This window comes from Microplitis demolitor, chromosome 5 (assembly GCF_026212275.2).
Source record: "Microplitis demolitor isolate Queensland-Clemson2020A chromosome 5, iyMicDemo2.1a, whole genome shotgun sequence".
Classification (NCBI taxonomy): domain Eukaryota; kingdom Metazoa; phylum Arthropoda; class Insecta; order Hymenoptera; family Braconidae; genus Microplitis; species Microplitis demolitor.
Window position 1 is genome coordinate 7,087,852 of NC_068549.1, and position 17,822 is coordinate 7,105,673.

Consider the following 17,822-nt stretch of genomic DNA (forward strand, 5'->3'; position numbering starts at 1 on the left):
TACAATGAAACTAATCATTATTTTAAGTTTTATTTACTATAAAAACAAAAGTAATTGCGTACTATAAGCACTAAATTTTTTACTTAAAAAAAATTAATGAAATATTTAATTGTTTAGTTAAATTACCAAGTTTGTCTAAGTTTTAAGATCGCAATAGCCTGTAAAATTACAATATTCTCATAAAACGTGGGAATGTGTCCTTTATTACGTTTAAATAAACGAAGACAGAGCTAATTTACAGAAATGAATAATAAATGGGCCATTAAAATTTATTGATATCGTTTTTGCATAATTTTTCGAGCTGCTGGTAAATAACATCCCGAGACATTATGTAATATTTGAGAGTTATCATTAATTGATTGAGTTGTATCGAGTTTCTCTTTGATTTCTTTACGCGTTAACGGAACTTCTAAACCTTCAGATACTGATTGCAGCACTTCTTTTTCAACACATCTGTTATTTATAATTAACCCAAGGGAGTATTTAATAATTGTGATTAATTTAAATAGAGTAGCGAGGAAATTGGATGGGAATAATTTTAATAATAAGGAATAATAAGGAACTTACAAGGAACAAGGTTGTGATGGAGCTATTTCAGATAATACTGGAATATTTAATTTAGGTTTACGTTCTTCATCCAATCTAACAGTATCAGATTTTCCATTTGAATCGACCCAGTGGACCTTATTGAGCATTTCAGTTATTCTTTTTTCGATAATTCCCAAGTAGAGCATTATGTTATTCATTGTCACATGATTATTGTCACCAAGAAGATTTAAAATTGAAGAATTATCACAACCAATTGAATGGAAAAGTCCATCTATTCCTTCGAGTAATTTTTCGATTACTTCATTACACTAAAAATATAAAGAAATAATTTTTATCTTAAACTTTAAAAGTCACATTGAGACCTAAAAGACTTCAGACAACTTTCAAATCCAAATATCTCAATAGCTATTCAAATAAAAAAACAAGTACCAAATACTTTTGTTGTAAAAAAATTTAAATCACTACAAAAAAAGATTTCTCGTAATTTTTCGAATAATGAAATTTTTACAGAGATATTTTTAAAAAAACAATTACATTTTATTCTTAAAAAATTTGAAATTTTCGATGGTACTTTTTCACTTATTTTACTAAAATAAATATACGTTTTAGTAAAAATCAATTTTTTTATCGTTTCTATGCTAAAGTAGACTCATTCTCCAATGGTTCGATTCAAAATTTAGTTAAAATCTTTTAAAATTAACAAAGTTACTGCAAAAAGTAATTTTCCTCATTTTTTAAATAATAATTTTTTTAGCACTCAAACAAAATATATGAAAAACTCATTATTAACTTTTATAAAAATTGAAAGATAATATCTCTATAAAAATATCAATTAATTTTATTACGTACACAAGACAATCTTGTAGTAGACGTACTATTTTTATGAAAGTATCTTACGGAAGAGCCCTAGGTGTCTACATCTTTATATACCTATCAATCTGTCACAAGATATTAATACAAGATTCTAAGACAAGATTGTTGCAGGACTTGGACGTGATATTGTATAAAAGAACATTGAAGATGTTTTGCTCTAGATGACTTAATAATGTTACTTACGCGTATCTTGAGCGGGATTTGTACCAGAAATTACTTGCTGACACTAACGCATATCTGCTTAAAAAGTCTTATCTTATACTATCTATATATCTCATCTATCTCTGTCCTTTTAATCCAGGACCCTGTATCGTATGCCAATGGAGGGGATAAAGTGACAAAGCCAGAAGTGAGATAGATAACGTAATATGACACTTCTTGAACAGATCTGACGTAAGACATGCGTTAGTATATGCAAGTGATTTCTGGTAGAAGAACTCAACTCACTGTACCAATGCACATTGAGGAAGACATCTTCAATATTCTTGCATAAGTCATGAAGTATAACATAACAAAAAGTTTTTTTTAAGTCTTGTACAAGACCTGCAATTTAAAACTTTGTATCAGTGTCTGCAGGAAGATCCATAGATATATAAAGACGTAGACTAGTGTACTGATAACCAGGCTTGGGAAAAATTGCTATATGAGTATAGTTGATAAAAGATGCTAAAGTCTTATAGATTCCTTATGAGGTTTATGATTTTTAGCAGAAATGTGACTGGAGGATTAAAAATAATGAATACTTACTTTAACTAAATTATCCTCAGCAGCAGTAGCTTTATTTTCCTGTTCTTCCAACTCTTTATCTATTTTTTCAAGTGTCTCTGCTTGCTGACAACCACGACGAGCATTTAACGCTCTTGCTTCATCAATATCATCTCGTAATTGAGCCACGCGTATTTGTAAACCTTCTAATTCATCATTAAGTTCATTAACGTAACTAAACAAGGCAAAGTTTTCTTCTTCTTGCTTGAGAAAATAATTTGAAAGATTATCGATGTCATTTTCACCTGCAATTTAAAATTAAATATTTACATACTTATATATTTACTATACTGAATCTTACTAACCAGTAAATTGCTTAATTAGATCTAAAATTTCACTATAAGATGCTATTTTGTTTTGTTTTTCTTCTTGTTTCATACGAAGCTCTGCTTCTTTTCTAGTATTTAAATCAGCAGTTTCTCGGTACTGTCCTTTAACTCCTAGAAATTCTTGTAGTTTTAATTCATTATCAAGTGTACGTTGTAATTCACACATTTCCGATGTGTGAGCCTTCAAATCTCTTGTTCCTCTAACAAAATAAAATTCAGTACGAAGTTTGAATCTTTAAGACCTTACATATTTCCATTAATTAATATGACATAACACTAAAGTTAACATTTTTTTTATTAAGTTAAATTTTTTCAAGTAAATTTTGACTTTAGACATTTAACGGCGTTTTTCATCGTGTACTTATTACATAAACTATTGTATACATCTACCCTAATAACACGTATTTGAACAAGATTCTGGAGTAAGGATCTTGAGCAAGACCCCTAGCTACTAGTGCCTTTTTCTACGTATGTGTCTTTCGCAAGATCGTGTATCAAGAAACCTATGTCTTGAAGATTTGTGTATGTCTTGCTCATGGTATCGTATGCAAGAATATTGAAGATATTTTGAACACGGTTCAATGAAAAAGTGTCTGACGCATTTCTTGCACCAATATAACTTACAGTAGGTACTAACGCATGGCTTATTCAAGATTTGCTCAAGGCTGAAGATCAATTTTGAGTCTTGAGCAGATCTTGAGCAAGCCATGCGCAACTATTTTCAACTATAATCTTCCTTCAGAGTTGATTTATAATCTGGCATGAATTTCTTGTGCAAGGCTTGCAATTCAAATCTGGTCACTAGTACCTATAGCAAGACACATATGTAGAAAAAGACACTAGCACCTATCGATCTTGAGAGCAGGCTTGCTCAAGAATTGAAAAAAATTGTTATATGGGGAGTATAGTTATATCGGTATAGAATATCGATTCCATAAGGTGTATAAGATACTTTTATTACATTCATATTTAAATCCAATTCACTCCGTCACGTGGAGTTCCGGCGTTAACAAAATTCATTTTACATATTTACTGAATAGGAATTTTTTTTTCAACCGAGAGATTTCGGAGTGACGTGGATTTTATTTCAATCCGTAGATACTTCGATTTGAAATTGCAACACCAAAGAGAACTCTCCTCTTTAATGAATTTCATACCGAGGAGATTAAATAAATAAAAAATCATTCGTGTCACATTCACTCTGAATTTAATCCGCGATTACTTTAAAAATTTTTACAGTCTAAAATTATTCAAATTAATGAAATTTATTATTATTAGTATTACCGTTCTCTTAAAGCATAAATTTTATTAAGCTCTTCATCACGTTGATTAAATGTTATTGTCGCCTGTTCAATAATATCACTGATTACCATTTTGCCAGTATTTAGCTGGCCAATCATTTTAGCCCAGAGAATATTGAATTGAGTACGTTCCTTAAGTAAACAATCTATTTTAGCACGAAGCTGTGCATTCTCAGCAACGACAATGTTAAATCGTTTTGTTGCAACGTCAAGTCGATTCTCCAGAATACCAATCATGCGATTATGCTTTTCAGTTATTTCTCGTGACTGTGAATCTGTTCGTATTTTCATTTTTAATCCAACAACTTCTTTACATACTTTTATTATTTGTTCTTGTAATTCATCAATTTGTTGTCGTTCGTTATTTATCATTTTAATGTATTTTTCACGTTGACTCAGTAAAAATTTTAACTTTTCATCCATCTCTTCATCTTTTTTAGCATTTGATTCTGATTTTGATGTTTTTATAGCCAATAGAAGCTCTGATTTTTCGTATTCTAAACGTTCAATCATATTCTGTTGATTACGAAGCTGTAAACGGGCTTTTTCTCCATAAGTAGTGCGATCATTTTCCATCATTCGATACTGACGTTTTAGTCTTGACAATTCAGCTTCTGCCATTGTTTCCATCTCCAACTCATCTTGAATTGGTTGTTGTCGGTATGCCATTATTTACAATTAAATAATCTAGTAGAATTGTTAAAAAATAATTAATATAAAAGTCAATTTATTTATAAATTATTTACACAGTGTGTTAAAAACGGTCCGTGTTAAATTTTTTGTGTTGATTATTTTGTGTCAAATCAACATAATTATCTGTGTTACTTTAAAATTTTGAATCAATTCACTATTAAACACTTTAAAAGTGTTACCTAGTATAAAAATCGATATTATCAACATTTATTAAGTGTTACTTTATAATCAACACAAAAAAAGTGTTGAAGCGACAGTTGAATTGTGTTAAAAAAAATGTCTTCCTTCTATTCAAGTGGGAAGCGTCATTAAGCATTAGTTTTGCTTGGTTAGTTATTATTTTTGTGACATTGATTTTATTTATTTTCAATTGGACATAAAAAAACTAAGTTGACAAAGTTCATGATTCGTATAGTTAAAAAAAAAAAAAAATATTTAAAAAATTGCATCTGTGGTTTTTTTACTTTTCTACATGCGTATATTTTTTTTTTTTTTCGTAATTGATTTGTTGATAAAAAAATTCAAAAATTGTTAACTGTCTGCTAACTTTAGGATCATGTTTACTATCACATAATAGTTCAATGTTAAATAACAATTGTTGACACTTTTGATAACCTAAAAATAATTTATGGTACGAAAATAAAATGTACAAGTTAACACTTTTTTTGTGTCACCATTAACATTTAAAAAGTGTTAAAGTTACTTCTCATATTACTCGAATTTTGTGTCGAAATTTTAACACAAATTTTGTGTTCAAAATCAACATAAATAGTCTGTGTTGAAAAATAACACAAATATTGTGTAGACCGTTTCTAACACACAGATTGTGTTGATTTTAACACAATATTTTTTACTGTGTATATTAAACAATTAAAATGTTGCAATAATTAATTATTAAATCAATCGAACATCAATTGTATAAATACCTTACCTTTAAAAACCAATTGATTAAAGGACATAGAAATAAAATATTAAAAGGTAAAATATTCCATCTGTTTTGTTAAACTTTTCCGGAAGACATCAAAAAAATAACTTCCTTATTGAGTGTTACAATGATCCTCCCTTAACGCGTTCATTTTCAAAGAGACATCTGCTACTTTACTTACAACCCTATACAGTTGAACATCCGGGCTAACAAAATTGTTTTTTACGTTGCCACGGGCATCCAATCGTTTCCTTGTTTATTTCGATGTTCAAAATTTAAATTTATTCCCGCTGAAATTTTCGAATAATTCATTTATCAAACAACGAGTGACCTGCAGTCATTATGTGACGGCCCAGATTAATACCAAATTTATTAATTATGATTTAAATTTAATTGTTTAATAAATCCTTACCAATTAAATTTCAGATATTTTGATTATTTGTATAGTCATTGAAGTTTAATAAGATAAATCTTGTCATTAAATCGCAAATTATTGCTCAAATTTTTTTTTATTAGTCGTCTAATATATATTATTTTTACAATATCTCATAACAAAAAACAAACAAGTTTAAATCCAATAATCACTACCAGTTTCTTTTATTGACCTGTTTTTTCACACGTATACAAGTGTTCAGTTTTTAATCTAAATTTCTGAAACACCTTCAGCAGTGTTGTCGAGCATGTGTCAATATTCTCACGACTTTGCTATTTTTATTAAACACGTGTTATGTACTTGTCAATATTTAATTTTTTATATTTATAAATAGTGATTTATTAATTTAGAAAAGAAAATACTAATGTTACACTGCAAAAAGAGCGGTGTTAAAAATGGACTCATTTTAACTCCGCCCGATGTTAAAATGAAATTTCACCGGTGTAGGAGTAATTCCGCGGTGTTAAAGCGGGATAACCGCTTGAAATTTTAACTTTAAAAATTATCAAACCCAAAAAAAGTCAGTTCTTTATAAAAATTAATAAAAAATATCATTTATTAACAATTATAGTGATCGAGCAAGTAAAAATATTCACAAAGTAAAATATTTTAAAACCGACAAAGAATATCTACACCGGCGGCGGCGTTATTTTTACATCGCTTTCGCTGTTGAAATTTAACACCGCCGATTTTAACACCTACACCGCTTGGACTTACTCCGGTCATTTTTTACAGTATATATTAATAATAATTAATAATTATTAGTATCTCGATAACTATTTAATTTAATTTTTTATATTCTTTGCTTTATTACGATTTAGGGCAAAGTGAGGGAATTACAAGCGGGGTGTAATCAAATAATAAAAATTACTCAATATATAAACAAAAATTTCATTCTCAACTTCAGTGGATTTCTGTTGGCCACTTTACCATAAAACATATTATATATGTTTAAAATTACGCTGGTTAAAAATTACAAAAATCATTAATTAATGTTTATAATTAGCCAACAAATTAACTAAATTCCCACTTACTTTTTTTCCACATCAGCTTTTGTTATTAACTCGTTCGTAGTTACTCCACTCTCCCCTAAAGCTTTTTTATATTCTTAATCTGGTATTATATCTTAATGAGGGATGATTCCAAGCTTACTCTTCTTATTACATACTTTGCATATAATCATATACTTCCTACATGAATTATATATCATAATCACTATAACATTAAAGTGCGTTTGCTTACTAGTATCGTCGGTTAAATTCAAAGCCATTATCCGGTAGTCATTGGTTTATGAATTTATATACATATAAATATATATTCTATTATTTATTAATAATGTAAAAGTAAAATGCACAGCAATTTTGCGGTGTGGGAGTAATAGTCATATGGTATAATATTCACCTGGTTACCAGGTGGTCTAGTGGGGGATCAGACCAGGTTGACTGTTCAGACTGTAGGTATATTACTTTATACATACATATGCATATATATTGACTACCCAGACGATGGAATGGTATTGAACATAGCCAAGCACAGTGCACAGTACCCAGTGGTGCACAGTATTAAGTTCAGTAGTATGCTAGTAAATGTTTAAGCTCAGTACATTATTATATAGGTAGACAGTATATTATGTTAGTGTAAATTTAGTACCTGGTGGGGGCGAGGATTGACCAAATAGAGGGGGTAGCAGGCAGGTATCGCTCTAAACCGGGTACCAGCCGCGCACGAGTATAGAACAACAGTCAGCAGTGAGTCTGTTTTGGAGTAAAGTTCTGTGGAGTAGCATAGTTTTGAAGAAATATCATTAATCTGGATTTTATATTTTTTTTTTTTAAACATTTTATTTTTGTGTAAATAGTCCTGTTTGTATCACTCATTACAGGCAACACCGCGACTATAGATCATTGTTTATAACCGACATAAACATTTGATAAATTTGGAGCGTGAAAGAGAACGCCGAAGTGTGACGTCGATCAGTGAAAGGAAGAAATATATATACATATATATATAAATAACAGAAAAGAGGGAAGGTGGTGGTGGTTCTTGTTGTTACTGTTTATACAAAGTGGAGGATATAACACTCCTTTTTGTTCTTGTAGTCGTTCCAGGATACAGGATGATTCCGTAATATTTATTTTCCGATCACGAGCTGAGTATGAGTCACTGTTTATTATTGTTATTATATACAGTAAAATAATAAATAAAAGCAGCGATGGAATTTATTTTTTTACCAACGTCATTTGTAAATACAGTAATATATCGCACTGTACGTATGGTAAATAAAATCCATTTATCACGTGTAAAGTATCAACGATAATTTCATCACTTTAACAATTGGATTTAAAGTTAAGTGAAGTTAATGTACGACGATAAAAAATCGAGGATTTATTTTTTTATCCTAAAATAATAAATCAGGTTTCCTATTATTATTTTTTATAATTTTACTGACAATAAATTTTTTTTGTGAAATTCATTTCCTGTTAATTTACTGTTTATTGTAATAATACAGTGACGCTTTTACAATAGCAAATAATAAACGAACCAAATCAAATGGAATTTTTATATTTTAAATAATAATATAATTGTGTGAGAACAGCTGTGTTTATTCAACATTAACTGCTTTATTGCTCAATTTATTTAATAATAATATTTCAAAAATATTAATATAAAAAAAAAATAATTAAATAATAATAATAGAGTAATTACTAAATAATTCAGTAATGTGACTAACAATAAATAGATCTGTGTTATAATAATCAATAAATAACTTGCGTGTCACCACCTACGTAAAAATATCAGTATAATTTATTCAAAAGGAATTTTTTTTTATTCGACGAAAAAAATAAAACAATGTAGACATTTACTAAAATAAATTAAAACAATTCGAATATAAAAAAAATAAATAAATAGTGAAATTTATCATAAGTGTTATTGAACAGATAACGATGTTTTTATCTAATGAAAAAACTGCTGATAGATGTCTGCGTACTGAAGGTATAATGTCATGGACTTAAATAAATGAATTAATTGTCGAGGCCACGTGGTAAAAGTTTATGTAAAAAATAAAAAAAAAAGTAACTCGTGCGGTCGATTTTACCTCGAGGCAATTAATTATATTGCTTTTATTATTTAATGACTCACTGTCGTATCCAAACACACGGAATATTGACACTGTCTCGAGTTATTCAAAAGCTTTTATACTCGCACATATTTTATTTCAATTATAATAACTTTACAATAAATTATTTAGTGATTTAAAAATAACTGAAATTATTTTTGTCTAAAGTAAGGTGACTATGACTCAAGTTATGGAGCTATAGGAAAATCTAACAAGCATTTAAATTAATAAAGATCATCAGGATATATGTGACGTAATAACTGATAATCGATGTCGACAGTTAAATATTTATGGGACCTATTAAAACGTCATAGAGTAATAGTTTAATTGTAGAAAAAGAAAAGTAAATAAATAAAGTAACACTGCAACAAATCATTAACGATCATACGTAATACGTCATTGAATGTATTGACGTAGTATTGATAACGTCGCGGTGTAGCACCCGCGACGATAAAATTTGTTGGTATTAAATTTAAAGACATATAGTTTGATATATAAATGGACTTATTGCCGTTTTGAAATAAATAGTTATAACAATGCTGCCAAAGAAAGATGGTCAATTAGAGCCATTTTCGCTAGAAGATATGATATCTGATTTACAAACAAGAAGACACTCTTTGGATAGTGATGATGATGTGGGAAATCCACATGAACTTCTTAAGCAACGTGAGAGAGATCTTGTGCTTGCTGCTGAACTTGGAAAAGCATTACTTGAAAGAAATCAGGAACTTACGAGACAGAGTGAAGCCATCGCTGAAGAATATGCAAATAAACTTGAAGTAAGTGTTTATATATATATACATAATATTGTTGTTATTCTTCGTAGACATTTAGCATATAATATTTCATATAGTCGACTGCATACTTGTCGGCATAATATTTAAATTTAAATTCATAGTATATGTCAGAGTGCACATATGACAGTTAACATATGAGACGTTTATGTAATTACCGAAAAAAATCTTCACCCCAGTGACTTAAACCTAGAATCTTGTTATTTTTTTTTAAAAATATACTTTCACCAACTGAGCTATCGGTGATCTCATTTTCTCTATATTTTAATTTCACTTGTATTCATTTAATACCTACTTACATTACATTATATTACCTTCGCTGATTTCATATTTATCAATCTTAATTAATTTTTACGTAAAATATATAATACATTTTTTTTTTATTTTAACAGCTCGTATCTCATATTTATTATTAATATTATTATTATTACAGTCGAACCTCGTTATTAGTCTATATTGCTGTCTTTTTTATAAACCAGGTATCGCGATAGTTTAAGAGAGAAACTAATAGTCTTATAACGAGGTCCTACTGTATTATTATTATTATTATTTATAACAATGGTTTTTTTTCCATAGAATAATAATTGTCTTAAATTAATATTTTTTATTTTTCGGTATTATTTTAAAATAAAATAATCATTCTGTACAAATATTTTACTGATAAATGAATATTGTTTTAAAGAGATATGATTAATATATTCTAACTCACACAACTCTTTTTATATATTTATAAATTTATATACACTTTTATTCTATAAAACAATTATGTTGATAAATAAAAAATGAATTGTTGTTTTTGATAAAATTTTATCAGGTAAAAGCTCTAAACTATTAAAAAACGTTATGACTCATATATATATACATAGGAAAAAATATTTGTTAAACTAAAGTTGGTTAATTGGTCGAAAAAATTGCTGCAATAGAAACTTTATATATTGAATAATTTTAAAACAAATTGTTGGGAAACTAATTTATTTATAACTTTTACAATTTTTCTGAGATGATATATTTATTTTAGTAATTACTGTACCAAAACGAATTAATTAATACGTGAATTTTAAAAAACTGGTGCAGTTATATTTTAAAATTATATATTTATAAAATACATAATAATAACTCATGACGTGGAACATTAATTAACAATAAAAATTTAAATATATATGAATATGAATATTCATTTTCCGGTATATTATCTAAAGAAATGTAATTAAAATTCTAAAATCAATAGATCTAAATATAAATTGAATAACTAATTTTTTATATTTAATTACCACATAAAGTTTTATAAAAAACAACCATTTTCTTATAACTTATCATTCCTTGAAATCATTATTAGTTTCCTCATTTTCTGTCTTTTTTTTTATTACCTTTATTATCATCATTATAGTTAATATAGTTAAATAAATTAATAATTAACGTACATGCATTTATTCAAATTAAAAAAAGAAATTGATCTTTTCGATAGAAAAAGGATAAAAAAATGTATTTACGGCCTTGAAGCCTACAGAAAATGAACATATAAATAGCATTAAACGTTATCGTTTACTGCAAAGTCATATACGTAATGAATAATGATAAGATAGTTTTGATACTGATATAATCAATTAGGTTTCATTAAATAAACATAAAACATGCGGTCCCATAAAAACAAATGATTTTTGATAACTAGGTCAATTGAAATAAAAAAACAAAAAAAAATATAAATAAATATTAAGGGGGACTCGTAAGAAATTTTGAAAAATCAATTCATTTTTTTTTAATTCATGTTTCGATAGTCAATACTTTCAAAAATAATATAATACCATTTCTATTGCATATCTCGAATAGTTTTTTTGAGTTACAGCCATCTGAAAAGCAGCCGCTTATCCGTTCTCGAAAATCCATTTTTCAAAATTGCTGCAGTTAACTCGAAGACAAATCATCCGATCGATTTGATTCGAATCGCAGCTTCTTTTATATATGTTTCTAGGTACCACGAAACTCCAGTTTTCCGAACGAATCAAAAATGTAATTTTAGCTGGCCAAAAATCGTCAAATTTTAGCGCGAAATTTGATTTTTTTTAAAAACCCCGCCGTTTTATTAAATTTCAATTTTTTCTTAGCCCGAGGGTCATGGTACGGAAAATACCTTCTAGTTTAATAAACTTTTTGGTTTTTTTGATTTCCGGTACTGCGAAGGTCGTTATCACTGCATCAGTGGGGGGGGGACTTTTTTTTTAGCGTTGGGAGATTGTGAATAACTCGCTGAATTTTGAATTTTTTGGTGCAAAAATTTGATCTTGTATTCATTATATATCCACAAATACATCCTTAAAACATTAAAACATTCTATGGAATAGTTTTCTTCAAAAAAATTTCCAAAAATCAACGTTTTTTCAGGCGGTCCCCCTTAAGTTATTTTTTTTATCCAAATATAATGAAAAATTAATAGTAAAAAATGGGTGAAATAATTGTAAAAATAAAAAAAAATATCATTACAATGTAAATTGCAATATGTAATGTATAATTGTGATTTGGTGCGATAAGAATTTAAAAAGCTATGAAAGCGTGGAAACAAGGCACTTGGGCTTGAGCAACTTAGCCCAAGAGTAAAAAAAGACAATGCCCGGTAACACGCTCTGCCTGCCTTTCCGTGCTTTACCGTTCGGCTCTTTTTGACCTCTATTTACAGAGTAAATATAATACTGTCATCTTAACACTTAATATCTGAGCTTACCCGCGAGATTGTCTTTACCTCTATTTGTTTAAACTTGTGAGTCGGGATTCTGTCTATCCATTAGATAAAAATTTTTAATTATAAAATGAGAACAGTTACGCTGCATTAACTTACTCAATGGTCTATAAAAAAAAACTTTCCTGACAAATGATGAAATATTGTTGGCTCTTTTTTTATTTTAATAATTTTTACATAAAATATAAAAAATTGTCAAAACATTTATAATGTAAATAGACGAAAATTTTTAATTAATTTTTTGTTTTTTAAATAGAGAAATATCAATTTTTTTTTATTTCATATTTCCACTTTAGTAAAATAAAAATTATTGGGTACTTAATATTATTAACTGTAAACTACACGTACTGTACTTTAGTATATAATCAATAGTTATAAATTATTGCTGAAGCACTAGAGAAAAATCAATAAAATTGAAGTAGAAGTAAGAAATTAATCTAAACTACCCATCATGCAGATAGTATATGCATGCTCTACTTCATAGTGTATAAAGTTAAGTCAGCTTAAAGTTTGAATATTTTTTTAAATTTTATTATAACACATTTTTTAAAAACATAAATTTTTTTTCTATGCATATTTATATGTAAATATCTATAATTATACAGAAATTTATTAATAATAATCAACTAATCATTAGATAAAATTAGCGATGCGAAATGATCGTCATTTTTATGTTCATTCATATCATGAGAAACTAACTGACAATTACATGTCAATTGACGTCAAAAATTTTTCGGTCGAAATTCGGTTAGTTTTTTATAGAATAATTTCCTAGACGACATTAATGTACAAGTGCTAAAGATCGAAAGTAAACTGCAAGTTGTATCACTCAACATAACATCTGATTTGTATATTCAAAAAAATTCGTAAACAGTTTCTCTTCACTTCTATTTAGATACGAAATGACAGTAAAAATTTTTTCGATCAATTTTTTTAAAATTAATTTTCTAGCCAAAATCAAGTTGGTGCAGAAATCGCCATTTATTTTAAAAAATGACTATTGGTCAATTGGTGTCAATTGTCAGACAATTTCTCTGCCTTACATCACTAGATAAAATAAAGCTATCATTTGTCAATTGTGATAAATTTTATTATTCATATACATTTTATTGAACTGAATAAAAATTAAAAAATCAATAAAGCATGGCTTTAACAAGTTGCACGATAGTTTAAAAACTAGTTTCACAGTATGCAAGGGAAGCCAAGAAAATGAAAACCAGTGATCCGTAAATTCAGTTTGCACTGACCACTGAATTGCTCATATATTTTATTTTTTTATGTATCTAACTCCTATCGCACAAGTAGATTATAGAATATACTGTATTGATAACAAGACTAATTTCTATTTAACAATACTATTTATGATCGAATAAGAATAGTATAATAAAACTATTTATTTTATGTACATTACGGCAAAAATTAATTTTTTATACGAAAAAAAAATCGTTTTTGATCTGAGAGACTATAATCTCAATAAATATTTTTGAAAAAAAATATTTTATTTACTACAAAATCAAATATTAAAAAAAAAATAAATAACAAGTTTTTTACTAAAAATTTAAAATCTCTGCTGACAAAAAACATTTTATGCATTTATTTATATATTACAATGATAAAAGAATTTGTTCATTTTGTAGAAATTAAACTTTTTTGTTAAAATTCAACTTTAACCCTTAAACGTTCATAACTATTCCAAGGCAGCAAAATTGTTTTTCTTTATTTATATCTATCTATTTTGATATAATTCTACATAAAAGTAATACATCAGACGAATTGTGCATCATAGTGTTTTTAGAAAGGGGACACATGTGTCCATATATGCCTTAATGTATAAATTCAATGGATCACAATAAAATACTTCACGCTTTTATTGCAAAATAAACACAAATTATGGTAGAAAATACAATTTATTAAATGTATATTCTTATTTATAATACTAAATAGTATGAAATTCTACAAAACAATTACGATCTGAAGTATAACATAAATGAACTTTACATGCAGAGCATGTGTTATTTGTGCTATCCTCCAGGCGACGTTTAGCACACTGTATTTTTTCTATTACTAACTTTTACCATTACATGTGAAGATGTTCCGCAAAAATTTGAAAAAGTACCATAAAATTAAAAATTATAAATCTAAAAAAGATTTTACTTACCCAGATTAGAAAGATGGTTTGAAATGATTCACATCAATTCGAATTGACTAATAGATGTACCCTTAACATAGACTAAATCATTTTTCTTAATAAGGGTATAGTCAGTATATTATTGTAAATCGGAAAAATAATGCGGGGACGAATGTATATATTACTGAAAGAAAACATTTGTTGTTTATTCTATTGACATTATTTGGTATAAATAAATAGAACAATTTCTTTTTATCAAATTCGGTATAAAATATATACGGAAGTGCAACATATTTTTATACGAATGGAGACCGAGTCTTTCACCATTGTTCCGTCGAAGTGTAAATTATACACGACTACGGAAACTTGATCTTGTGGATATCCTGTGAATATATAAGAGATGATGTAAAAAGTAGATCGTATAAGAGAATGACATGCTATGCACGCATCTACATCCGGCTATAAATTTGTATGTATCTCATCATCATACGTGCTAACTTTAAGATGAATTCTTTAAATTTAGCAGATGTTAGATTGAACGTGTAGCTGAAAAAAAATCAATTTGTGGTAGAAAAAAAAAAAAATATATATATATATATGTATTTGGTCATACATAGACATATAATTACATAGTTTATTATTACTACAATTATTGTTATTATTTTGTACAAACAACTAAAAAAAAATAATTTTTTTCTATCTTCCTATTTGCGGTTATTTCCGCGATTGTTTGATGTTAACCCACATGGCAATTCACTTGAAGAGAAGAGGCTCACAGAATTAGCTAATTTAGAGTTAGAATTATAAAAATGTAAGGAAAAGATACACAAGATGCGTATCCGGGCTATGAAACTGTAGAATTATATGGGATGAGGACAAAAGATGATTAAATAAGGAGAACGGAACATGCAAAACAAAACGGAATAAATAAATTAAGTTATTTTATTCACAATATTATTCAAATAGTACACATGTGCATTTATATATATTTTATTTAGTTTTATGAATTTTTATTTACAAGTATATAACGATCGTTAAGTATATTAATATATGATTTTAAGATTGAAAGTGTTACTGTTTCATATATAATTCGTACTCATAGTTATTGCTTATTACAAATTCTAAGTAAACTTTTCTTTCTCTTACTTTTAATGAGCTCTTGGAATTGTACAACACATTGTCTATAACTTTATGCCTACTAACCTATTTAGGATCCAGTCATCATTAATACGTTAAATTAATTTTTATTAGATTCATTAATTAGCAATAAAACTATCGTAAATTGTATATCACGACTAGATGACAGTAGTTTTATATTTTTAATTAGGTCAATGGGTCATTAATTTTTATTTACGAGGTGTAAAAGAAAATTTTCACAATTAGTAATAAAAGAGTTGAATTTCTGAATTTCCGAACTTGACAACGTGACACAATAGCAAATTAATTTTTTGACTTTTTATCGAAAATATAGTATATGGTAGACATTATCATTAAAACACGAATTCATTGATTCAGCGACGTTTCGATTCTTTTAGTGAATCCATCAGACATTTATAAAAACAAAGTAAATTAAACTATTCATTTTCTAAAAGAATATACTTCTTTGAATCTAAATTATTCACCAAAGAAAAGGGAAGGGGGGGGCAAATTTTGAGGGGCCCATTTTGCCCTCAAATCATTCGAGGCACTCAAAATTTTGAGTGCCACTCCCCCTTATCCTATTAGGGGAGAGTGGGCAAAATGGACCCCTGGGAGCAAAATGGACTGACATTTATATTATATACAAAGCCCTCCTTTCTTACGGGGCCCATTTTGTCCCATCTTCCCCTATTTTTTTACAGAGCTTTTTCCCCCAAATTTTTTTCCGCTTAAAAAACGATAGAAAAGAAGCTAAAGACGGCTTGTTAAAAAAATGTTGACGAGCTGTTTGTTGTTTTAAGTCAACTATTATTTTCTTCTTATATTTTCAGTTCAAAAATACTTTTTAAAAAATTTGCTACTGTGTCACGTTTCTGCAGAATACTCAACACTTTTTCAATCTTTCGTCAACAATTATTTATTTTCAAATACATTATTCGTGAGAGGGATTTGTACTTTTTTTCTCGATCACACTCAAGTCCATGAACGGTGTTATTTTTAAAATTAAAGCGCACTTCGTTAGATTAGACAGTAGTACATTAGTGTGCAGTCTGTATTTTATATTTAGAAATTTTGAGTGTTTGCAATATTTAGTATTTCGACAGTCTAATTAGCAAATTGTCTAACTGATTATTTTTTGTAGGTGATTCTGTGAAATTTTCACATACTAATAGTCAGAGAAAATATCATTTGAGCAATTTTGACAAAAATACTACACATATACTAGATATGGAATTGATTTTTGAAAAAAAATTTTTAACTTCCTGTTTTACGCATAAATGGAGGATTTTCTGAAATGGAGTTAGACCATTTGCTAATTAGAACGTTGATTTGTTATATTCAAGAATTCAAAAGATCTTTTATTAGCATACTATTTTTTAAAAAATTTTTTTAAAACTAGTGGTTCATTTTTTTTTTCATTATGAGATGAAATTTGAAAAAATGAACAATAAGTTTCTACTGCATTTTTAAATAAAACAACCCCGTATAAAATTTGTTTGTTTTCTAGTTATTTTTTGACCCGCATGAGCAAATTAATTTCCATACGGATATTTTTAAAGAACAGGAAGGCTGCTATAAACATGTACCAAAAATAAAACGTATACATATATATATGTATTTTAAACGTAATATTTTATAGTAGTCCATCAAGCTTGGTTGAATATATATATTACTTTTTATATACAGAGCATAAAAACATTCACTTAAATATTAATATTTAATGTTAATTTAATTTTGCATTCAACCATCGTAATAATTGTAATTTCGAATCATATATTTTAAAAATATTTATTTTAATTTTACTATTTTTTTATAATAAAAAACAAAACATTAATTTTTAAATTCATAAAAAAAATATATATGAAGGAAAAATCTCTTCCGGTGCGATATTTATATTTATTACATCAATTTTAAAACTTGAAAGTGAAGACGACATTAATCAATTTTAATCGACTTTCATTCGAATAAAAAATTTATTAATTTATGTATTCAAAATTATGATCTACATATAGAAATTTAAATTGTGAATTTACACACATCAAA

At 27.5% G+C, this 17,822-nt stretch overlaps 2 protein-coding genes across 2 annotated transcripts in view; one reads left to right on the top strand and one right to left on the bottom strand.

Annotated features, from left to right (window-relative positions):
- Positions 1-269: 269 nt before the first annotated feature.
- On the bottom strand, positions 270-5,763 carry LOC103569640 (coiled-coil domain-containing protein 63). The gene is made up of 6 exons (XM_053739321.1): positions 5,442-5,763; positions 3,801-4,504; positions 2,493-2,716; positions 2,170-2,432; positions 568-857; positions 270-453 (listed from the first exon to the last, which is right to left on the bottom strand). Exons 2-6 carry the CDS (start codon positions 4,484-4,486, stop codon positions 270-272), a joined length of 1,647 nt encoding a protein of 548 aa, XP_053595296.1. The 5' UTR covers positions 4,487-4,504; positions 5,442-5,763.
- A 1,818-nt stretch (positions 5,764-7,581) lies between these two features.
- Positions 7,582-17,822, top strand: part of LOC103569642 (bicaudal D-related protein homolog) — a 45,347-nt gene continuing 35,106 nt past the window's right edge. The window contains exon 1 of the mRNA XM_008547019.3: positions 7,582-9,765. Within this exon, the coding sequence (XP_008545241.1) occupies positions 9,523-9,765 (243 nt within the window). The 5' untranslated portion in view covers positions 7,582-9,522. The remainder of the gene's footprint in view (positions 9,766-17,822) is intronic.

What these genes read in the sequence shown, in the direction of transcription:
- LOC103569640 (XM_053739321.1), bottom strand. Translation starts at nt 4,486, where the DNA reads ATGGCATACCGACAACAACCAATTCAAGATGAGTTGGAGATGGAAACA. An exon ending in CTGAGGATAATTTAGTTAAA is followed by an intron (nt 858 to 2,169) that starts GTAAGTATTCAT and finishes TTATATTTTTAG; the next exon opens with TGTAATGAAGTAATCGAAAA. An exon ending in CCATCACAACCTTGTTCCTT is followed by an intron (nt 454 to 567) that starts GTAAGTTCCTTA and finishes TATAAATAACAG; the next exon opens with ATGTGTTGAAAAAGAAGTGC.